At 46.8% G+C, this 25081-nt stretch overlaps 1 protein-coding gene across 2 annotated transcripts in view; it reads left to right on the forward strand.

The window, feature by feature from the left end:
• CLPB (caseinolytic mitochondrial matrix peptidase chaperone subunit B) overlaps positions 1-19321 on the forward strand; it is a 143196-nt gene extending 123875 nt beyond the window's left edge. For both annotated transcript variants that reach the window (XM_043580326.1, XM_043580327.1), the window contains 9 exons: positions 4486-4563; positions 5780-5835; positions 10647-10691; positions 11254-11415; positions 17306-17462; positions 17930-18003; positions 18149-18268; positions 18494-18598; positions 19007-19321. In XM_043580326.1, the coding sequence (XP_043436261.1) occupies positions 4486-4563; positions 5780-5835; positions 10647-10691; positions 11254-11415; positions 17306-17462; positions 17930-18003; positions 18149-18268; positions 18494-18598; positions 19007-19255 (1046 nt within the window). In that variant the 3' untranslated portion in view covers positions 19256-19321. The remainder of the gene's footprint in view (positions 1-4485; positions 4564-5779; positions 5836-10646; positions 10692-11253; positions 11416-17305; positions 17463-17929; positions 18004-18148; positions 18269-18493; positions 18599-19006) is intronic.
• The last annotated feature ends 5760 nt before the right edge of the window (positions 19322-25081 follow it).

Genomic DNA, 25081 nt, shown 5'->3' on the forward strand with positions numbered 1-25081 from the left:
CATCATTCTCGCCCAGATGCAAATGGCTCTTCCCGCACTTCTCCCAGTGTTCCCATTCCATTTGGAGCCCACAGTTGGCAGAGCAGCATTCACCTGAAAGGAACAGACCTTACTTTAGGTGTCTTTTTAGGTATCCCAGCACCTGGCTCAGAGCTTGTTTGCTGCACAAATGGAAAAGGCTGCCTGGAGAGGGGTTATGAAGAGAGAGGAAGCCTTATTCCCCCAAGGGTAGTAGTAACCATTTGGAGCACTAACAAACTCTTGGGTCAGGCCTTACTCTTCTCATTTGTAAAATGGAAGTTGAAGCATCTCTTTTTTCCTCCTTGTGATTTCAGAATGACCAAGAATTAATTCATGTAGTCAGCAATGTTATACCACCTTTGGGCTAGTCCCAAGGGTCCCTCAGGAAATGGAACTCCTAGCATCTGCTCCCACAGATTACACAGTCTGAGCAGGGAACACCCTCCTCCAGGAAGCAAGGGCACAGGTGGATGAAACCCCTTACGCTGCCCCTTACTGAGCCCTAGTCTCCTCTTAAATGGAGACAATACCTACTTCTCAGGACTAGCATAAGGATGAAAAAGATATCTATAAAATACCAAAGCTGGTGGCAGCTGCTTTGACTACCGTTATTTGTACTTTTCTGATTATCCTCTCTTACGGAGTGCCTTCATAACCCTAGACTCATTTCATCTACATGTGGGGCTGGCTTAGCATGTGTCTGACTACTCCCATTTCACAGATGAAGAAATAAGGCTCTACAGGAATAAGTGTTTTATTCAGATTCAGTCAGCTAGTAAGTGGCAGAGCCAGGACTCCAAACTAGGTCCTATAACTTCTACCATGTCTATTATACCACCCCATAGGTGAAAGTCGACCAGGGAATACAGACCCCGAGAGTTAATGGAGTAGATGTGGGGTGGTAGAGTTAATCAAAAAGGTTGTTGCATGTGAGTTTTAAGATGGTCCAGTGGTGGTGGGCATGACCAGGAGAAGGCAGGCATTCTGCTAAGGGGAAGAACACAGCAAGGAGGCACTGCTGCTCGCCCAGCCTGTGTAGAGGCAGCCGGGCCTGTTGGAGCTCACAGAGATGGGACCGGCCAGGGAAGGGGCTCAGCTGCCCACTCGGGGACCCTGACACCATCTTAGCCCAGAGAGCAGTTGTCAGGAGACTGTTGGAGGACAGGAGCTCCTGAAGCCATGTGTCAAAGGCTGAATGAGCCAGACTGGAAGACTACAGAAAAGACAGTTTTCTGGGTGAGGCTAGGGTACGAGAAGGTGCTGTGGCCAGGGAGAGCCAACTTCTTTCTTTAAACTCTTGAAGCACCAGTTCAGGCTCCAGAGTCAGCCAGAATTTGGGGTAAAGCCCAGGGTCTTCATTTATTTACCTGTGTAACTTGAATAGGTTACCTAACTTCTTTGCACATATTTCCTCATCTATAAGAAGGGAATCAAGTTCCCTGCCCTGCCTGCTTTGTCATAATGAGGCTCAAATGAAGTTATGTCTATGCAAGTTGTTGATACACTGGAAAGTGCTAGCAGAGTAAGTTGCTGTTGCTGGTCCACAGCGAGAACATCAATACCTATGGCACATCTCAAGTGGCCCATCAGGGTCTCTGTCCCAGCCTCTGCCCCAGCCCAACAGGACCAGCCATGGTCATCAGCCACCCTGCCAACCACACACCCTGAGGCCTGCCTTCCTCAGTCTTTCCTAGCTGCTTCCATTTTTCATTCTGTCGGACTCCATCTGCTTGGTCGTTTTTCTCTTCAGATATTATTAGAAATATCCAGAGTTGTAATTGTTTAATGGTTGGCATTTCGCCTGTTTCACAGGGGGACCAGATCAAGCCCACCCCAGATCCATGCCCTGGGTCTGGCAGAATTGGCCAGGGACAGCTGTGCAGTGGAGTCTGCCTGGCATTATAAAGAGCTCTCTCCCAGGTGCATTATTAGAAAAGAAGGGGAAAAGATGGCCCCAGGCATAATCCAATTTCACCTTCTCCATGGCGCTTTTGAACTGCATAGCCCAGCAATGTGCAACTCTCAGTGATTGGGAAGCTTTCCTGAAAGAGAAATCAAGATCAGAACCTCAGCTTCATGACACCTAGAGGATCCCAAATTCCCCTAGGCCACCTATCTAAGTGATGCCTGGGCACTTCTCTCTCCCCCCAAAACCCCAAGAAGCCTGAACCCAGTTCATGCTCAGCTTTTCAGCCTACACTCTCAATTCACCCAACTTTTTAAAGAATGTGACTCCTTTCAGATGACCCCTGCCTCACCCCTGCCCCAAAACACATCCACACATCATGTTCACAGTCTAACCTTTGCCATCTTGTATCTCTACGTTCCCCAAAGCCCCTACCCACAGGTTCTTATTTCTGTCAGGACACTGGGGACTCCCTCTCAGCCAGGCTTGGGCTGCCCCTTGTCATTCCCAGCCTTCAGGTATCTGTGAGGCCAGTGGATTCCCCTGAGAACCAAGCCTTCCATAGGGCTGGATCAGCTAGTTTAGAGAAGCTAGACTTGAGTGTCTTCTCAGGCCCCCCTCATGATTCACAGAGAGCATCTCCCAAAAGGTTGCACTTCCATCTGTTCCTGCTGAGGCCAGAACTAGAAAGTTCTTTAGGTAGCAGCATTAGAGATTGAGTTGAGAAAGACCACAGCAAAGACCTAAAGTGCTATGGCAGGTATTTGAGACGGTAAGCTGATCCCACCCACAACTATTCATGTTCATTCCTGTTTCCCCATCTGTGTCATGCCAGCCACCTTTGCCCCTTCGGATCCTTCCTGGCCTTCATGATCCCTTATTAGTCCTACTTCTTCTAGAAAGCCTTCCCTGATCTGTGTAGCTACTTCTTTGAAACCCAGTCACAGATTGTACCACACAGGATCTTTGTACCTCAGGACCAGCAGACACTTCCCTAAGGCTATCAACTCTTTCTCAGTTGACTTGTTTTCCAGGCCTTGTCTTCTGACATATATCCCTTTGTTAATCTCCCCCTGACACTCTGAGCATCAGAGCATACATGTTGTTCCATCTGTAGACCAACCCTGCACAGTCCTCTGTCCCCTTCTATCTTCTGACTGCCACGTTCCCATTAATGCAGTCCGAATGGATACTTTTTAAAAGCAGCCATATGTGAGCAAAAAAAAGAAAACCTGTTTAGAGAGAGAAGTAACTCTACCATCTATGCCAACTAGTAGTAATCTACCAGTTATGTGACGTGACGGTCAAATCTCTTTATCTCTGGCCTCAGTTTCCTGCTCAGTATAATGGAGTTAAGAATAATACTTTACTTCTCAGGGTGTTTGTGTGGGTCTTGAGTAATAAAAAAATGTTGACAGTTTTTCTAGTTGTGCCCGGCAGATAGCTTGTCCAATAAATGGTTCTTTTTCTAATGGCTCTGCCTCATTCTGCCCCCTGGTCTTATACTTGAGTGATGCTTCTGGAGCCTGATTCTCCCACTCTGTAGTTGGACACTTAATTTCCTCACCTTGAATGCACAGCCTTTGATTATATACTTCATCCTAAAGAGGGGAGGTCATGGGGTGCCTGGGTGGCTCAGTGGGTTGAGCGTCCGACTTCGGCTCAGGTCATGATCTCGCGGTCTGTGAGTTCCAGTCCCGCATCGGGCTCTGTGCTGACAACTCAGAGCCTGGAGCCTGTTTTGGATTCTGTGTCTCCCTCTCTCTCTGCCCCTCCCCTGCTCATGCTCTGTCTCTCTCTCTGTCAAAAATAAACATTGGAAAAAAAATTTTTTTAATAAAAATAAAGAGGGGAGGTCAGGTCTCACTCTGGCAGAGCTGAACTCCCAGGGAACTTGGGACATATCTGTCCCACTCCCGCACCATTTCTCCCTGATGGAGGTCATGGTTAGTGACAGTGCCAACCATGTGGTCCACCCCTCTGTGCCCTGAGCTCCACACTACCCTTGATTGGATTCCAGAAAGTACATTTGGCTATGCTTCCAGACAGCAGACTAGGTCTTGGTTTCCCCAAGTGGGAAAGAGTCCAGAGCTCATACCCCAGATCCCTCAGGGCCTGCCATGGGCTTCTGTCTCTTGCATTTGCATAGGAGGCAGGCTCAGTCTCCCACCAGTTGTGAGTAGAAGTGGAACCAGCCCTCTGAGAGCTAAAGTTCCTCTCCAGTTCTCCTTCACCAGCCCCCTGCCCCCTTCACCTCCATTCACCATCCACCCGCCTTTCAGTTTCCCTGGCAACGCTGAGTGCTCATCCTGGAAAACTTTATCCGAAATCTGCTCTGGGCAGCTTTCCAAATCCATGCTAACCTGATTAGGTGTCTCTAGGGGCCTTGCCAGCTAATCAGATTAGGCAGCACTAATGGTAGTGAGGACTTTGAGTGGGCGCAGAGCAGTAAAACATATTGTATACTTAGTGATAATTATCCTGCCTTTTGTGTCATTGATTTATCTGCCTCCCTCACTGTCCCCCCCCCACCCCCCGTCTTGTGTGTTTGGCCCTAGCGATCCGGAGGAAGGAGAATGGCTGGTACGATGAAGAACACCCTCTGGTCTTCCTCTTTTTGGGATCATCTGGAATAGGTAACTGGGAGCAGAACGGCAAGTAGGGAAGGAGTGCTGAGGGAGCCCCAGCTGCTATGGGCCAGGGTCACACAGCCCACTTCTGAATTCCCGCTCTCAAAACAACTGCCTCCAAATTAGAGCCAGAAAGAGGGTTGTCTGTCACATTAGGAACAGCTGGAATGATGCCCCTCCCTCCAGAAGCTGTGGTATAGGGCCTGATGCACCTGGACAACCAGGCCCTTTGGGGTCTGTTAGCCCTGGTCCAGCCACTCTGCATCCCCAGAGGCTGCCCTTTGGGAACAGTTGAACCACCTCCACTGCCCAGCACACCAACCTTATTTATTAGTACAACTTGGGACATAACCTTCTAGCAAGCTAAAGAAAGCCCCTGGTGGCCAACACAGTGTGGGGTGCATAGCAAAATTGGTTTCAGTCAAATGGGTTTGGTATTTTTCTAGCCAGTTGGGCTGGATTATCTGAGGCATTCTCACTCCCTCGCTCTCCACCCTCACAGACCCCTGACCTGCACCACCACCTCCCACCATTGTCGTTTTGGGGAGTTTCATGCATTTGTTGTCTCTTCTTCCCCTCTCAGCATCTTCATGGGCCTAGCTCTCCCCCAGATGTAGATTACTGCCACCTCACCATGATACTGTAGAACTTGATTTCCTATACTAGACAGTGACTTCCAAAGGTTTGGCCATCATACCAAATGGCCCTTAGAGCCACCGCTTTGGTATTGTCATTGTTTCTTTATGTTACAAAGAAAGGCTGTGAAGCCAAGGAGAGGTATTCTTTATCCTCTCCCAGCCTCTGTTTGGCCTATGGCTCCAGGGCCTGGCTGGATGGCAAGACCATGGGTGTCCAAAGAGATGCAGTGCAGTGACCAGGAAGTCAGGGTGCTCCTGTCAGAGGCAAGGTTTGCACTGGGCTTCAAAGAATAAGTTGGCTCTGGATTATAAGTGTCAACCTCCCACTGTTAGGATGCTGCTATAGAGAAAAAGTCTCAGTCTCCATCCACAGAAAAATCAAGATGCAACGCACTTTGATTCTGGTCTCAGCACCACCTCTAATTCTCCCAGTGACATTGGGAGAGTCACCGACCTTCTCTGAGCCTCAGTGTTCCCACCCATAAAATACATTATTTCCAGTGTCCATGCGTTTCTAATATTCTTTCATTCCAGGAGATAGTCATCTGGTCCTAACCGAACACCTCTTCCTTCCATCTTACTAGGAAAGACAGAGCTGGCCAAGCAAACAGCCAAATATATGCACAAAGATGCCAAAAAGGTAAGGGCCAGGATCTGGGCCTGAGGTGCAGGCCATAGAAACCTCGCCATTACTGCTAGCCTCCAAAATTCTAGGCTCTCTGAATCTGTTAATAGTGAATCAAAAAGATGGGCCCTGACCCAGGAAGCAGGCCTCAGCTCTGGCCCCCAACTTGGCTACCAAATATTCCAGGACTTTGGGCAAGTTATCCAATCTCCTTGTGCCTCCATTTATTAATCTATGAAATGGGAAAAATAATCCTTGCCCTGCCTGCTTCCTGGGGCATTTGGGAGAACCCACTGAGATTCATCCATACATTTTCAGGCATCTACTTTGGCCAGGTACTGTAATAGATTCTAATAACTCAGCATTTAAGACACTTTCCCTTACCTGAGGAACTCAGGCTGAACAGGGAAACAGCTTTAGAAACATACTATTACTGTCTAGTGCATCAAGACCATGCTAGAGTCTTGGGGCCTATAGAAGAAAACAAGAATGAGAAGATGCCTTATTGCTTCTCTCCATTGTATATGAGCTTTTAAACATGATTTCTTATGCCCTAACCTGTGGTGTGGTCATAGTCCCCTTTGCCCCATGACTCAAAGCCCACGGACTCGTCATAGGAGAAGGCTGTCCCTGTCCCATATCTATTCAGACTCTAGCTTTCCAAGACCTGCTTAATTTGACTTTCTAGGCAGACTTAACCAACTGAGCCACCCAGGCACCCTCTAGGCAGACTGTAAATGTTTTCACGCAGAGAGAAACGTCCAAGAGATCCATCCTTGGAGATTGTAGAAACATTTCAACTAAAGCCAGACATTCTTCTTTCCACCAGTCTTTCCATTGTGGAAGCTAAAGTCCCCCTACTCACCACCTGAGATTGCCCATGACCCCAGATGCCCTCACCTAATTTCTATGGAAGACCTCTGCAGCTGAGGCAATGAGGAATTGCTTAGGCCTCTGCCAGCCAAACTGCCACAGCAGCAGAGTCCTGGCCACCTTTCCTCCTGCTTCTGGCCTCACCACCCCTTTGCCACCTCCCTGAGGGCCTGGCACCACAGAAACAAGGTAGCTCAGGCTGTGTCCTCTGGAGCCACATCCCTGGCCCCCGTCTGCCTAATAACTGGCTAAAGGCTCCTAAGCTTTCCTGGCTCTGCCAGTAGCTGTGCTCTGCCTCAACCAAACCCAAAGCAGACCCACTTGACAGGCAGTAGGCAAGAAGCAGCACACAGCATGCTAACATACTGCAACCAAAATAGCATTTTTAAGACAATTCATCAGGTTGGCAGCGATTGAAACAATTAGCACTCTGGAAAGAGCCATAAACTAGCAGGACTATTAGGGAAGATACAGTTACGGGCAGGAACCACCTGATTAGGGATGAAGAATTCTGAGTGGTTTAATTTTAATACTGTCAGAAAGGTTAATATTTAATTACAAATTATAATCTCCTTATCCAAGCTGTCTTAATATGTCTTCATACACAGTGGAAGAAGGGAAAGCATGGTCTGATTTGCTGGTGTAGGAGGCAGGCGGGGCTTGCTAAGAGACTGATGATTCAAGTCATTTTTCAGTTGGAGCATCTGAATGAGGGGCAGACTGACACCAGTGCGGGGGCTCCTAGAAGCATGGTTATGGCATTCTGCAGTACACCGTCACCCCTTGGAGGCAGTGGGCTGGGCAGTCAGGGCCCTGGAGCCAGCCATTCCTCAGTACAGGCTCCAGTTCTCCTTTCTCCTGACCTTAGGTGGGTTACTTAACCCCTCCAAGTTTGAGCTCTCTTGCCTCAAAGTGAAGCTGTCCAATCCTGTGTCTAAGATGGTTGTGAGCATGCAGTGAGGTAATATGAATCACAGTGAGCTCAGGCTCTGGCACGTTTAAGTAAGTGCCTGATCCCTTGTCTCATGTGTGTTCATCATCTGGTACTTTCTGCAGCACTCCCCCATCAGCTGTCTTACTTGATCCTGTGATGCTAAATTAGATCCACTTTTCAGATGAGAAGACTGAGATCCTACAACATGTAAGGGCTTGTCCAAGTTCATTTGTGAGGGGAGGAGGTAAAATCAGAATCCAGTCTCTCATCTCTTCTCTCAATACAACTGTTCTCAGCTACAGTAGGAGACTAGATTGTAAACTTGTCAGTTTGTCCCCACGTCACATAGGGAGATGAGAGGCATGAGAAGCCCAGAACAACTGTCTCTGTATTTAATTTTCATTTTATTTATTTTGTTGTTTTTTAAGTAGGCCCCACACCCACTATGGGGCTTGAGCTCAAGATCCTAAGGTCAAGAGTCATACGCTGTACTGACTGAGCCAGCCAGGTGCCCCTAATTTTTAAATCCTAGGCGGTGCTTCCGTAAAACTCCTACTTGTACCAGCCTGTGGGCCAGCTCACCTCAGAGTCTGTGTTTAGTAGAGACATTTTCTGGCCATATAACAGGCAAGTTTGAGACCTACCTTCAAAATCTGAGAGTCTTAAACTGTACCCAACACCAACAGGACCCAAGGAATGATTTATAGGAAGTGTCGTGTCATAAAAAGGGTAGAGTAGGGCTGACTAAATGAAATGCATGCTGGCCTGGGATTTGGTGGCTTGAATTTAAATTCTGGCTTTGTGATCCTTAGTTTCCTCATTGGAAAAGGGTCACTGGTACCTCTGGACCTGGTTGCCTCACAAGGTCTCATTTGTACAATTTTATAATTTCTTTATTGGAATCAAGGGTAGTCCACCTGCCTGGGTTCAAACCCCAATTCTAAGCTACTCTGGAGTTTGCTGGGATCTCTGTTTACATCAGTTTTCTCATCTATAAAATGGGTCCAATAATGGTGCCTAACTGATTAGATTATTGTGAAAGTTAATTGAGATAATAATGTAAAACGCTAGACACCATCATTATCATGTAGTAATCAATCAGTACATGTTGGATATTACTGTCATAATTGTTGTCTCACTTCATCCTAAACTAAGATCATGTGAAACCAAAAGTATTCAAGCCAAGAAACTCAGGCCCTGAAACTTGTTCAAAGTTACTTAGCAAATCAGTAGGAGAACTAGGATGAGAACCCACATTATTTGACATAAGTGAGCAGTAGAGCCCATACTTCTGGATCCTGGGACAATTGACATCGGCACAAAGCCCAGGATTCTTCAGATGAAGACTGCCAAGAGCCCTGCTGATTGACAGAGCAGGAAATAGGAGGCAGTAGAGTTTAGTGGCTAAGAGCACAGACTTGGAGCTAAATTGTCAAACCTGAGTGACCTTGGTCAAGTTACATTAATCTGTGATTCAGTCTTCTCTTCTGAAAAGTATAAGAATACTTACTTTACAGACTTGTACATGTTCTGAGCCCTGTAGAGCAGCTGGCTTAGAACATTGCCAGGTACTTAGCACACAGTGACTGTCAGCTATTATCATTAGATACCCATCTCATGGGTTCCAATGCTTTGCTCCCTCTGGGAAGCACTCCCGGCTTCTTCATGTCTGTCCTCCCATTCTTCCTCAAGTCTGTGTTTCTCTTGGCTGAGCTGCCTGGGACCCTCTGAAAATGTTTTCTGGCTAATGCCCCATGTTCTCGGATAGCAGTGGTCACCTCCACATTGCCTTACTACTTCTCCAGCCCTCCTCTACCTCTTGGGTTAGGTCTCTCCTCAGGCCCCTGGTGAGCCAGGGAGAGGAAACAGGGCCTGTGTTACATAGGAAGAAGCTGCAGTTCAAAAAGGGGGAGGGGGGCAGCATGCCCAGTGCCACACAGACAGTGGCCAAACTGGGACTGGAAACCAAGGGCCTGCCAAGGCTCTTCTGCCGCGCTCTACCTCTGGTACAGAGTGAACAGAACAGAGAAAAACTACGTCACCGAGTGAATTTCTGACCAGCAGCAGAGCTAGAATGTGGCCTGGATTTCAGACATAAATAGCTACCTCCCTCTAGGCTCCTGGCACCCTGTCATCCCCAGCCCTCAGAAGAAGCATATTCAGTGAGTGCACTTTCTAAGGTGGAAGTATGTGCCACTAGGAGAGGAACCTGGGAAACCCAGGCTGTGAGTAGAGAGACAGGCTACCTGTGAATCCCCTTTTCACTCCCTAAATCCATTGTGAGAAGGAGTGGATACTCTGCCTGTGTTAATTCACAGATCCCATACTATACACATACACACACACATCCGCTCCCTCTGAGGCTAATCATAGTTGAACCTCACCCCAGAGGTTCCCTTCAAATCACTCCTAGGCCCAGTGGTGGAGAGAGAGGGGCTGTAAGCTGCCATATGGATAGCTGTTAAATAAATTAAAAGATTTCTTAGCATAAAAGAAAACTAAAACAAAGGGGCATGTCCCTATAAAGACCTGCACAGCTGAGGGCACCATGGAGCTGTCTGGGTATTTATTGTACCCTTCCTTCTCATCATGGTCCACACTGATGGTGACCGAATTTGTCCATGTATGTCTGCCCCTACTTGAGGTGTTCTCCTTGAGGACGGAGACCAAGACTTGTTCACAGCTGTAGCTCCAGTGCCCAGCACACACAAGATGCCCTCAGGAAATGTGGGATGGGTGGGAAGGTGGGTGATACGGTAATCAGACCAGTAGAAGCCTGAAAAAAGAGACATTCTGAGCCAGATTTAGAAGGGCAGGGATATGACTTAGGTTTATTAAGGTAGCAAATGGGGGGGATCATGTGGGGGAGGAGTGAACAGAAACCCACTATGGTGAGAATGGGGTAGAAGATCTTGGTTGGTGTGGTCTGAAACCCTAGGGCCTATTTGAGCAGCTCTCCTCCTTAACCCTTCCCTCTACCTTCCTGCCTCCAAATGGACTCCTGCTTGTTTCCACACAGGGCTTCATCAGGCTGGACATGTCTGAGTTCCAGGAGCGGCATGAGGTGAGTGAGAGTCCTTGGTAAAATGTGGTTTGGTGGATCTGTCAATCAACATGATTCTGCCTTGGGATTTGTCCTTTGGGGACATATGTGTGCAGCAGGATCACTGATCTGTTTTGTATCGGACTTGCTCTGAAAAACAAGCATAAAGAAGATCTGTCTGCTCTCTCATTACAGCAGGATTCCTGCCACCCCAGGAGGAAGCCTGACTGTCCCTGTTGACACATGCAGTCTTTTTTTTTTAAGTTTATTTATTTATTTTGAGAGAGAGTGTACAAGAGTACACGTGCACACGCACACAGAGGAGAGTTAGAGAGAGGGGGAGAGAGAATCCCAAGCAGGCTCCATGCTGTCAGCATGGATCCCAACGTGGGGCTCAGACTTACAAATTGTGAGATCATGACCTGAGCCGAAAATCAAGAGTCAGACGCTTAACCAACTGAGTCACCCAGGTGCCCCTTGACACAGGCAGTCTTAATAAATAAAGCCATTTTCCTATGTATGCCCATATTGGAAACTAAAAGCATAGAAAGGCTTTTTCAATATGTTTCCTTGCTTCCTCCAGGTGGCCAAGTTTATCGGGTCCCCACCAGGCTACATTGGCCACGAAGAAGGTGGCCAGCTGACCAAGAAGCTGAAACAGTGTCCCAATGCTGTGGTGCTCTTCGATGAAGTGGATAAGGCCCATCCAGATGTGCTTACTATCATGCTGCAGCTGTTTGATGAGGTGAAAGTGACTTTGGGCTGGGATGGAGGAGGGGACCCCAAAAGTATGGGGTGCTGTGAATCAAGAATCAAGGGCCCAGAGGCTTGTCTGATCCTTTCACTTGCCATTTTGCCCCCATGTGTATTCAGTCACTTAGCAAATGATGCTTTGCCCCCTTTCTGGACCAGGGCCTGGGCTGGGCACTTGAGGACAGACCAGTACTACCCAAGGATTGACATTTTCTGGCTGCCCAGACTGCCTTCTAGAGAGACATGGAGCAGAGATACCAAGACAGAGACATGAATTTTTAGTTCCAGCTCTGCTCCATCTCTAGGCATCAGGGACCTCATGTGACAAAGAAGGAGGCTGTATCCAAGATAAGCTCCAAGAACCTTTCTGGCTTGTGAAGCCCTTTTCTTCCAAGGAGTTCCAGGCTCACCACAAATTAGATAACCTCCTTCTGGTAGGGTAAGCTCTAAATAAGAACTCTGCTTTTCAGTACATTCTGTGTACTAGGCTTGTGCTAACAACGTCACCGCTAATCATCACAATAGCCAGGCAGTGACAGCTGTCTCATTTTTTATTTATTTATTATTTTTTCTAATTAAAAAAAAATTTTTTTTACATTTATTATTGAGAAACAGAGACAGAGCATGAGCATGAGAGGAGCAGAGAGAAGGGAAGGCGTAGAATCTGAAGTAGGCTCCAGGCTCTGAGCTGTCAGCACAGAGCCCGACGCGGGGCTTAAACTCATGGACCATGAGATCATGACCTGAGCCGAAGGCAGACGCCCAACCAACTGAGCCACCCAGGCACCCCAGCTGTCTCATTTTTTACAGAAGAAGAAACTGAAGTTCAGAGAGGTTATAAATGACTTGCCTGAGGCCATGGAGCTATTATACAGAGGATCCAGGTTTGGGCCACAGATACATTTGATTCCAGAGCCCCAGTTCTCCTACTCTGTGCCATTCCTTACCTCAAGCAGGGGAGGGAGAGCTTATCATAGGAGGATTGGATCTCTTCCTTTAGAGGCCGGGCAGAACTGAGCATGAGGCTTCTCCTCTGCTCCCAAGCCGGGGCTATATTAACCAATATATGTCCAGATGGAGTCCAGCCCACTTTTCCACTTAGCCCCTTCCAGCTCTGGGACAGCAAGGAGGGGTTTTGCTTCCCATGTCGCAAGTGTACTTGATGAGGTGTGGGAAGGGACTCCTCATGGACCAAATAGCACACCAGGTGCCAAACCAAGAAGACCCAGATCCAGATATCCCCATAGCTGCCCATCACCTTCCCCACATGGCCCAGTATCCTTGTCCCTGCCCTAGTTTCATTGCTGTCTTCCTAGCCCCCCAGCTCTTCCCTGTCCCCAGACCACCCACTGAGGAATAAAGGCCAGTCCTTCAAAAGTCATATATTAGTTACCCACATCTGTGCTGTAAGACCTCCCACTTTATTCTAGTCTCTTGATGGGATTCAAGTACACAGCTATGGACTAGACCCATACCTTCTCTCTGGGAGCTCCCTGCCTAGGTAGATAAGTGGAAAGGAGACATGATAATGTTGAAATTTTTGACTTTATGTACCAGGCACTGGTCTAAAACAGTTACTTGTATCAATTCATGTGATCCTCCCAACATCCCTACGAAGATAGTTCTTATTACTGCCTCTGTGTAAGATATGGAAACTGAAGTAAAGTAAGATAAGTAATTTGCCCATGGTCATACAGCTGGGAAGAGAGAATCCAAGGTTGGAACCCAGGCAGTCCAGTTCAGAGCCTACAGCTTCACTAAGAACTACCATGCAGGTAGGACCAGAAGAGAGAGGTAGATCTGCAGTGAAGCATTCACAGGAAGGGAGGGCCCAGCTCAGGGAGCGTGAGCACAACAGTTTCTGACATCCCTGGAGAGGTACCTCTGATGACCCCCTTGGCCCAGAAAGAGGGAAGGCAGCTGCTGACTGAAATACAACCAGCACCACCTAGAACTTGTTACCACCTCCATATGTAAGCCCTGTCCACCCATTCCCTGCTACTGTCACTCCATTGACTACCTTTTGGGAGTTGATAATAATCCCTTCCTACAGCCCCCACCAACCTACTGTCATTCCTGAAATTTATATCCTTGATTCCATTGACCAAAGCTGTCATCCAAGATTACTTAGCCAGAGTTATGCTTATAGGCTCCTTGTGGACAGGGACTTTATCTTAGTCCAACCATTCCCAGAGCCCATGAGGTCAGGGGAAATGCTTTGTTAAGTAACTTAATTCAACAGGAATATAGTATACCTTTCAAGGATAAATCAGGAGGTTCTAGGCGAACGAGCGGAGAAGGGCTGGCAGCAGACACCTACTGTGCCGAAGCACGGGGGCGCGAGGCCGTCTGGCCTGTCCAGGGAACTGCAGCTGCTCAGCACTGCTCGGCTACAGAAGGGAAGTGAGAACAGAACAGTGGAGGTGAGTGGGTAAGTTGTCAGGGACCAGTTACAATCCCAGGAGATGAAGTATGGGTTTACTTGTTAGATTGTAAGGAGCTTTTAAAGACTTTAAGCAAGAAAGAAACATGGCCAGGTTCTTACTTTATAAAGATCTGTCTTCCTAGCCTGAGAGAAGGCATTGGTGAGAGAATGGACTGGAAGGCAGACGGGGAGCAGCAAGGAGGCTGTTGAAGCCTCCGGGCTAGAGCTGAGGATGCCTTCTCTAAAGCAGAGCCACAGGCTAGCCAGAACTCCTGGAAGGCTGACTATGCAGGGCTCAGTGATTTGATTGAATTTGAGGGGAGACAGAGGGGCCAGGGGTGGCCAGCTGCAGGGTTTCTGGCCTGGGTGACAAGACGGCCGCTACTGCCATTGACTGAGGCAGGGAACACAGGAGGATGAGCAGCAGATTGGCGAGGAAGGTGAGTTGCTGAGGTTTGAAATCACTGAAAATGAGATGCCTGAGGGACGACGACCAGATGGAGGTGTCCAAGAGGCCAGTCATCAGTTGGAGAGATCTAGAGCATAGTACAATTCTGGACTGGAAGCAGAGATTCAGGAATGCATCAGCACGGACAGGGTAATGGAAGCCACAGGAAGGGATGAGATCTCTCAACTAGGGGGTATGTAGTATGTAGAGAAGAAAAGGCTAACCCAGAGCCTTGTGACCTATCAGGAAAGTCAGAGGGAATGTGGTTCAGGTGGGGCAGAGGGGACACAGGATGCACAGTGTCTGCCTTGGTGTTCATGAATGAGTGGAGCAGACTGGCAGCAAAAAGCATTTTAGCCCACTGTGGTGCATGCTGAGCTAGAATAAGTTACAATTGTCAGGAGTTGTGGGGGCATATGATCCAGTCTGGGGGCATGAAGGAAGCACCCTCGTTCCCACCTAGCCCAGTTCTCACAAGCCTGGATCCAGAGAAGCAGGAGCCCTAATGTTCTCACCAAAACACCAAGCAGGACTATGACCCCAGAGCCTGTAGCACAGGGAAGAAGTCCCAAGAAGAGACTGGCTCCTGAGGAGCCCAACCTGCTCTTCCCTTCAAGGATGGAAGCAGTGGGAAAGCAACCCCTATAACCCAGGGTAGCATTCACACCCACCCAGTCACTGCTGGGAGGTATGCCAGTGACAACTCCCTCTTTGGGACACATTCTATTGCCAAAGACTCTGAGGAAGAGAAGACATGAACACTGTAAGTCATCCTTTGGGTCAGTCTTACCCTGCATCTGTTCCCGTCACCCCTCTAGGACCCATCCACAGGCCCAGTTAGAAACAGCGCTTTGATCCTGGAATGAAATTGCTGTTGGTTGTTGCTCTAGCCAGTATAGCAGCATGTGTACTCAGTCCTTGGGGTTGAGCTCTGTGAACAGTGTCCTATGCGCACATTTGGACACATCTCACACACACACACACGCACACACACGCACAGAACAGGTCTTCAAAACTACAATTGCCCCCGGGTACCTGGGTGGCTCAGTTGGCTGAGCATCTGACTTCGGCTCAGGTTATGATCTCATGGTTCGTGAATTCAAGCCCCGCATCAGGCTCTGCGCTGACAGCTCAGAACCTGGAGCCCGCTTCAGATTCTATGTCTCCTTCTTTCTCTCTGCCCCTCCCCTGCTTCCACTCTGTCTCTGTCTCTCTCAAAAGTAAGTAAACGTTAAAAAAGGAAAAAAAGAATTGCCCCCAGGTAGATTCTGTTGATCTATAACTCATAGATAGGGAAGCTAATGGCAAAAGCTAAAGATTATCTGCTTCCACCCTTGCTTTCCCTTCTTCCCACCCAAGGCAGGGACAAGAAAGTGATTAGGACTTGAGCTGCACATCTATTCTAAATAGACCCCCTTGGAACTAACACTTTCTGAGAGGCCTGTGTCAAAGACCCATATAAAGCAAGGCTAACAAGCACCAGATACCATGCCCAGCATGGAGTAGGTGCTAGGTTAATGCACATTTCTTCCCCTTTAGCCCCTGAGGGCCAGGGCTAGTCTGCCGTTGCTTTGGCTTTAGAAGCAAGGGCTGACCCTGAGTCAGGTCCATACCACCAGGGAATGGGAATTGTTAAAGGAGGACTAGTTACCATCTGAGCCTGGGGCAGGCAGGAGCTGACAGGTTGAGGTCAGTGACCTGTCCCCAGAGCCATGGTCTCTGGCCTGGCATGAGTTTGTGCTTTGTGGGAAGAGTATGGGAGCACATGGAAAGCACTAAACAGGAGACCTGCAGTGGATGTAGAAGTGCCCCATCGGTGTCCACTGTTGTTATTCCCATCAGTTCTGCTCAGCGAGGCCCTGACCATTGCTTTTGTCATAAATGACTATAAAATGCTGTTGTTGTACAGTCATAGCCTTGATGTTTGCTGAGTAGGTGGAGCTTCTTGCCCTTGAACTGAGTGGCCCCAGACAACTATACTTTCTTCGTTGTTCTGTCCCTTCTACTGTAGCTCCTTGTATCTTTTCTCGGTGCATCTGTCTCCTGTATAGATGGTTTCATCTGTGTCACTTCAGAAAGAGCTAAAGATTCCAAGGAAACTTCCCACACTGGCTAAAGAGGAGCCTTGTTTTCTCTTCCTCTCTGTCAGGCAAAAGGATGGCTTTAAAGATGGAGAGATTTGGGGACACCTGGGTGGCTCAGTCAGTTAAGCATCTGACTTTGGCTCAGGTTGTGATCTCACTGTTTGTGAGTTTGAGCCCCGCATCAGGCTCTGTGCTGATAGCTCAGAGCCTGAAGACTGCTTTGGTTTCTGTGTCTCCCTCTCTCTCTGCCCCTCCCCTGCTTGCACTGTCTGTCTGTCTGTCTCTCTCTCTCTCAAAAACCAATAAACATTAAAAAATTTAAAAAATAAATAAAGATGCAGAGTTTATACTGGTTTCAGTTCATGTCATTCATTTCGATACAGCAAATGTATATTGTCTGCTGTCATAATAACAGTTCAGGACATTTGCATAGTTTGGTTAACTAAGGGTTTTTAACCAACATGACCATATTAGTCTTCACAGTGGCCCTATAAAATACCCTCCTCTGAACTCCTACAGTGACCTTATACCACTTAACTCACTGAATTGTCATTGCTGGTTTCTTGAGTGGCATTTCTTCTCTTAAGGAGGAGAATGTCAAAGGTGCGGTGAGCCTCGAGCCTGGCCTGGACTGGGCCGCCAAGGAAGTGTGTTGGATAAATGCATGTTTAATCAGGCTGACTTCCAGGGTGCCAGAGAGGAATCAAGGGCCCTTATTGATGACAAACAGAGGTGCAATATTGCCTGAAGTCACTCTCAACAGGAGGAGTGGTTGCAGCCCAGGGCAGTGAGCACTGAAGCCTAGGTGTGAGAATAGTGCTCAGAGAACTGGGAGGAGGGAGCAGCTGAGAGTTCTAGAGAGAACTTCTGGAAGAAGTAGTCAGGCTTAACCCTCCATGAACATGGAGTCACTGTTCTTTCCCAGGGCCGGCTGACGGATGGAAAAGGGAAGACCATCGACTGCAAGGATGCCATCTTCATCATGACCTCCAATGTGGCCAGTGATGAGATCGCACAGCATGCCCTGCAGCTGCGGCAGGAGGCTTTGGAGATGAGCCATAACCGTCTTGCTGAAAACCTTGGTATGGCACACAGCCTGAGCTGTCTGGGCAGTTGAGCAGGTGCCCAGACCACCAGCACATCTCTTCCCCAGGAGGTGGAGGATGACATCAAGCAGGAGGCCACATCTGTCATCTTTCTATTTGGAAGTGAACCCTCCAACCCCTCTTCCAAGTCAGAACTCAAGTCTTGTCTTGACTCTTCTCCCCCTCTGTTCCTCCCTCACACAACTCCTACCCTAAGGAATCCTGAGCTTTGGATTTGTAGCACATAGAGATGGAAGGGCCTCAGGAAGTGCCCAGTTCTAACCCTCTCAATATTCAGGTGGAGAGCAGGCCAAGGCGTAGAGAGCCTGAGACCCTGACCAGGATCACACAGACCATCAGGGGCAGGACCAGATCTCTTTTCATAAATGGGGCCACGAGGCAGACACAGTTCCCAAAGCTCCCTAGGTGTGGGGAGTAGGCAATTTATGATTCTTTTTCCACAGGGGATGTCCAGATTAATGACAAGATTACCATCTCAAAGAACTTCAAGGAGAATGTGATTCGCCCCATCCTGAAAGTAAGAGGTCTTTGTCCTTCCTATTGGAGTCTTGGGTGGGAAGATCCCCCTTAGCCATCTCTCTGTCTTCCCCTTTGGGGTCTAGTAATTCCCTTTACCCCTTCTGGGTCACAGAGCTCACCCCACCCCTAACCTGGCCCTACAGGCTCACTTCCGGAGAGATGAGTTTCTGGGACGAATCAATGAGATTGTCTATTTCCTCCCCTTCTGCCACTCGGAGCTCATCCAACTTGTCAACAAGGAACTGAACTTCTGGGCCAAGAGAGTAAGAATAGGAACTGCCTATGGGTGGGGATGGGTCATCTGCCTGTTGGAAATTGGGGAACACTGGGTTGGGAGCACCCCCTTCCTAGAGGCTTGGAGAACAGTGGTGTGGGTCACTGGCCTCAGGGGCACACAGTCATTCACAGGCCCAGGCCTCAGGCCAGAGTGGTGAGAGATGGAAAGCACTGGGCCACATGCAGGCATGCTCCTATCTGACCTGTCTCAGGCCAAGCAAAGGCACAATATCACGCTGCTCTGGGACCGCGAGGTGGCAGACGTGTTGGTCGACGGCTACAACGTGCACTATGGCGCCCGCTCCATCAAGCATGAGGTGAGCACAGGATCCTTAGAGAAGTAAGGCACCTCTACACTTCCCACCCCAGGGCCCCCAGACCCAGCCCCTGGGCTCCCAACCTGAAATAGTTCATACCCAGAGCAGATGCTCCTTCACAACCAAAACCAGAAGATGATCAAGTAAAACCCCTGTCCTGAAGGATAACCGAGTATGAATCCCTGCTAGGAGTGAGGAACTGAGCTGGGAACCTCAGAAACTGACACCCCTGAGTCTTTAGCATAGTCCTTTAAACTGTGTGTTTTTAGCCCCACTCTGCAGAGGGAAACTGAAGCTCAGAGGTTTCTGACTTGCCCTAGCAGTAAGTGATGGAGCCTGGGCTCCAGGCTCAGGCCACATGCTAGCCCAGGCCACAGCGGTGACGACCACTTCACCTGTCACCTGCAGGTAGAACGCCGTGTGGTGAACCAGCTGGCAGCCGCCTATGAACAGGATCTGCTGCCAGGGGGCTGTACTCTGCGTATCACTGTGGAGGACTCAGACAAGCAGCTGCTCAAGAGCCCTGAACTGCCCTCACCTCAGGCTGAGAAGCGTCCACCCAAGCTGCGGCTGGAGATCATCGACAAGGACAGCAAGACCCACAAACTGGACATCCGGGCACCGCTACACCCTGAGAAGATGTGCCACAGCCTCTAGCTTCTACCTACCTACCTATACATGCCCTCAACATCCAATAAAGGCCCCTCGGCTGTGGCATGGCAACCGCCCTATCTTCCCCTCATGCCCTTTACCTCGTCTCCACCCAGCCTAAGGCCTGTTTACCTCCACAGCCACAGGAAGACCCCTCCTTAGCCTCAAAATCAAAAATAGGGGTTTTTCCCTCCCCTGGACCATTTGTTATGGGCCCAAAATTTGTTAACAGGTCCCCAGGAGAGGGGCTGTCTTCCCACCCTCTTCAGAGCAGGGAGGAGAAGGAGGTCCCTTTTCTCTATCCTTCAGCATGATCCCCATGGCCTGTATACTTTCTGGAACTTTATCACGGTCTGAGGAAGCTCAGAAGTTTGACAGCTAAGAACAGATCTGGCTCAGGAAAGACAGGGACCAGGCTGTGACCTGTCTGCCACCCTCTGCTGGCCCTCATGCAACTAAGTCCCCATAATGTCTGCACAGATTGTGGAGAAAGAATGCAGAGGCCCAGGCACAGAGGTTGTACAGTGTAGGCTGAGGCTACCTCTTTCCCATGCCCTAAAATTCCAAGGAGAAGGGACCCATAGAATCCCCCACTCCACTGCCATGTGGTAGCTACTCCCCCTCACCACACATTCTGGTGTCAGGCCAGACCATGTTTCTCCAGCTTTGGAACAAAGCCAGAATAAGGCACCTCTAGGAGGAAGGCTGACTGGGTCACTACCCTGCTCTGCTCTGGAACTGGACAACAGTACCAAATGACCAAGCAAGCTCAGCTCTATGGGACCTCCTTCAGGAATCTAACACAGACATTGGGGAGCTGGAGGGAGAGAGAGAATGAAGTCAGTCCTGTGCCCAAGTGGCCATGATGTCTGTAGCAGCTCTGTCTATCCTGCTGTCCCAACTAAGTCTGGAATGAATAGCTTCCCCATGCAGTCTCCTTCTTTGTCACTAAGCAGAGGGGCTGCACACCATCCCCCAAGGGCATTCCACAAACCAGCCACGTTTCAACCCCAGCTTAGCAGGGCACAGCAAGGCCTGGTGCATCCTTGGGCTCCATCGACAGTAGCCACCATTGATGACCACTCCGTCACCCTGCAGGGCCATTTTAGAACTCTCCTTTTGTGTTAGCTGATGATCTCTTTCAGGAAGCAGAAAATGGGGGCAGGTAATGGAGGAATGCCATGACAGTATGGTGGGTATGAAGCAGACCGAAGCTAAGACATGGGCTCCAGCAGATGCTCCAGTAATCACTGTCCAGCCCTTCAAGGAGCTGCCTGCTGTTCCCTACCTCAGTGACTGCTGTTCTTTTTTTTATTACTACTACTGCTACTACTACTACTACAGCTTCTTGTTTTGAAATAAGTTTAGGCTTATGTTGCAAAAATGGTAGAGTTCCCATATACCCTTCGCCTCACTTCTTGTAATAGTAACATCTTAAAAACTGTAGTATAGTTATTAAAAGCAGGAAATTAACATTGATGCAGTACTAACTACTCTGTAGACATTCAGATTTTGCGAGGTTTCCCGCTGATGCCCTTTTTCTGACCCAAAGTCCAATCCAGGATCCCATGTTACATTTTGTGGGGGTTTTTGTCTTGTTTTGTTTTTCTGTTTTTAATTGTTTTAATGTTTGTTTATTTTTGAGAGAGAGAGAGAGAGAGAGAGAGAGACCGAGCACAAGCGGGGGAGGGGCAGAGAGAGAGGGAGACACAGAATCCGAAGCAGGCTCCAGGCTCTGAGCTGCCAGCACAGGGCTCGAACCCAGGAACAGTGAGATCATGACCTGAGCCGAAGTCGGATGCTTGACCAACTGAGCCACCCAGGTGCCCCTGTTTGTTTTGTTTTCAAAGTTGGTCTATTTTGAGAGCGAGAGTGCTGCGTGCACAAACACGCATATGGGGGAGGGGGAGAGCGACAACCCAAGCAGGCTCTGCACTGTCAGCGTAGAGCCAATGCAGAGCTCAGCTTCATGAACTGTGAGATATGACCTGAGCTGAAATCAAGAGTCAGATGCTTAACCAACTGAGCCACCCAGGTGCCGCCCCCCTTTTTTGTCCATGTTACATTTTGTTGTCCTGTTTCCTTCATCTCCTTCACCCTGTGACAATGCCTCCATTTTTCTTTGCTTTTCATGACCTTGACACTTTTGAAATGTCCAGGCCAGTTGTTTTGTAGAATGTTCCTCAATTTGGATTTGTCTTCTGTTTTCATGTGATTAGATTGAGGGTTTGCATTTTTGACAAAACTACCCCAGAACTGATGATGTGCCCCTCTAGTGCCTCATAGCAGGTGGTGATGTTACTTTTGATCACATGGCTGAGGTGGTGTGTACCAGGTTTCTCCACTGTAAAATTACTAATTTCCCCTTTGAAATTAGTAAGAATCTTGTGGGGAGATACTTTGAAGCTGTGTCAATGTCTTATTTATTCTTAGACTTTCTGCCCACTAATTTTAGCATCCAAAAACCAAGTGGCTTTTGTTTACATTAATGCTGTGTTGACCTAATGATGACTTTCTGTTTACTTATTTTATATGTATTAGTTGGTATTCTGCTGTGGGGAAGAGCTATCTCTTTTCCCCCATATATTTATCCAATAATTTATATCAGTATAAACTAATGGATATTTGTTTTATTCTATGGGTTATAATCTAATACTAAAATAGTTCATTTGTTGCTCATACTGGCCCAGATTTGGCCATCAGGAACTCTCTCAAGTTGGCTTCTGTGTTGTTTCAGCATTGTCCCCATCATTTTTTTTTTTTTTTTAAGTACTTCCTTACTCTTTAGCACCACAGGATGTTCCAAGCTCACTCATATTTTTCTTGTTCTAGCCCTGGCATCAGTTATTTCCCCAGGTAGCTCCTGGTTCCTTTCACTTGAGAATGGGCATCAGATGTATTCATTGCTACTGGGGTGTCATTATTTCTAGGCCCTTTCAGCATACAGAGCTAAAGAAATATGTGTATTTATGTTAACATGCACATCTGAATTTATTACTGTGTCTATATGTATATTATTAAAAATCATGAGTTCAGGTGATACCTACAGTTCCAATCCAATACCATAGGATTTGTGACACTATTATACTTTACTTTTCTTTTTTTCTTCTTCTGCTATCTCTGTTTCTTCTCCTTTCACTCTGTTTGGTGTTCAGACTTCCCTTAGGGGCTCTAATTCAGTCAGTTAGTGACCATCCTATGTGGAACATTCCTATTGGATTAAGTTCGTATGCCTGGCTGTCAGTCTTTGGTTCAATCCACTGTGACTAGGAGCACTAGGCATATAACTCAAGACCAGACAACTTTCATATTAGAAAACCCAATGGCCACCTTCCTGAGAGGAAAGTAGGAGACAGAGTAGATCCTCAGATTTTGAGGAACTTAAGTATTACCACTTCTACAGATTCTTAGGTAGACCTCCTAAGTGATGTTGGGTCCCTATCATCACTTCCAGAGCATCCTAGGCAATTCTTAGTTCACTTGTATTACTTGTTCTGTGTCTGTATTTGTCACTAGAATATAAACACCCAGAGGGCAGATACTTGTTTAGTTCACTGCCCTATTCACAAGACCTGACACAGTGCCAGCATATGACAGATGCTCCAGGTATTTGGATGGGTGGGTGGGCCTTGCAGCAAGCACAGATCTTCACAGTGGGTCCCAGGACAGAACAGTATCATTTATTCAACAAGCACACATTTATTTGTCATGATTTTGTGCCCAGCCAGAAGGACCTGCCAGGATTGGACCCTCAGTAAATGGGGTAAAGTAAGACCCTGATCCCATACTGAGTATCCTGGAATGCGTGAGACTGGGCTCGAAAATTAAAATGTAACACTTATTATTCAGAAAGAAAAACTCAAAGATGGGTAGTGATTGTTTTAGAGATTTAGGAAAGAAACACATTTAAACCATACAAAAATAGAAAATGGACCAATAAAGATAAAACCTGAAGTTAAAAAGTAGGAAAACTGGGACACCTGGGTGGCTCGATTGGTTAAGCGTCCTACTCTTGGTTTCAGCTCAGGTCATGATCTCATGGTTTGTGGGAATGAGCACCATGTCACGCTCTACACTGACATCGAGGAACCTGCTTGCGATTCTTTCTCTCTCTCCCTCTCTCTCTCAAAATGAATAAACTTTTTAAAAAAGTAGGAAACCAAAAAAAAAAAAAAAAAAGGACAAGTAGAAAAATGACTCTGAAAACACCAATAAAATAGATAAAACCTCAGCTTGATAAATAGAAAAACAGCAAAAAAAAAAAAAAAAAAAAAAAAAAACCTGCAGAATTAGGAATGAGAAACCATGTAAATATGGAAACTTTTTAAATTTTAGGAGAATTCTATGGCAACAAATTTGGAAACAATAGATAATTTCCTAGCAAATACTGACCCAAAACATACTTTGAATAGACCAATTAATTACCAAAGAAAAAATTGGAAAGGTTATTAAACATTTATCCTTTTAAAAATCATGTTCTTTTAAACTTTTTTGTTTTGTTTTGTTTTTAGAGAGAGAGCACACATGAGTGCTAGAGGGAGAGAGAGAAACTCTTAAGCAAGCTCCACGCCCAGCACAGAGCCCAACACAGGCTCGATCTCAAGACCTGAGCTGAGATCAAGAGTTGGACACTTAACCGACTGAGCCACACAGGCGCCCCTACTTAAACTTCTTTTATTGAAATATATGTGGAAAAATGCACAAATCACAAGTATACAGTTCATTGAATTGTCACAAGGTGAACACCACTTGAAGCTGTCATCCAGCCCAACAAATAGATGAGTTACAATTTTTAATTATAAGTTGCTTCAGACTGTGGGATCAGATGGAAAGATGCTTGGTTGATTTTTAAAGGCCAGCATAAGATTAATACTCCAACCTGATAGTGCCTAAAAGAATGTCCTAGCCTAATCTCACCTATGCCTATAGATTAAAAATTCCAAATAAAACAAAGTTGAATTGTATGCTATGATCATATTAGGTTTATTTCAGTGGTACAAACCTCAGTATTAGAAATTTATTAATATAAGTCACTACATCAAGAACGAAGAGGGGCACCTGGCTGGCTCAGTTGGTAGAGCATGCGACTCTTGATCTCAGATTGAAGCCCTGTGTTGGGTGTAGAGCTTACTTAAAAAAAAAAAAAAAAAAAAAAAAAAAACTGGATTATTTAAATGTCAGATCAATATCAATTTTCTTATTTTGATAATACATGATTAAGAGAATGTCCTTGTTTTTATAAAATATACATTGAAGTATTTAGAGGTTAAAGGTAAAAATTTGCAAATGTATCTGGAAACTTTATATATATATAAAACTATATACATATACATACATACATACACACATACACACATACATACATACAGATGCATGGACTCATATATGTATACACATGTACACATACACACCCACAATGATAAAACAAAAGAGTAAAGTATTAACAGGTGGGAAATCTGAGTAAGGATATATAGGAATTCTTTATATTGTTTTTGGAACTTCTCTCTAACTCTAAAATTATTTCAGATAAAGTTTGCTAAATTAAAGGAGATAAAATATTTTATCAGTATATGCTGAAAAAGCATTGAATAAAATTTTTCAGTTTTAATGATTTATGATATAAAAATAAAGCTCTAAGGGTGCCTGGCTATCTCAGCCAGTAGAGCATGTAACTTGATCTTGGGGTCCTGATTTTGAGCCCCATATTGGACATAGAGATTCCTTAAAAAAATTTTTTTTAATGTAAAATAAAGTTCTAAGTAAAAGGAAAAGATAATTCATCAAAAAACAATCGCAAACATTTCTAATAGTGAATACTAAAGCTGTTTTTAT

The sequence above is a fragment of the Prionailurus bengalensis genome, chromosome D1 (genome assembly GCF_016509475.1).
Source record: "Prionailurus bengalensis isolate Pbe53 chromosome D1, Fcat_Pben_1.1_paternal_pri, whole genome shotgun sequence".
NCBI lineage: Eukaryota > Metazoa > Chordata > Mammalia > Carnivora > Felidae > Prionailurus > Prionailurus bengalensis.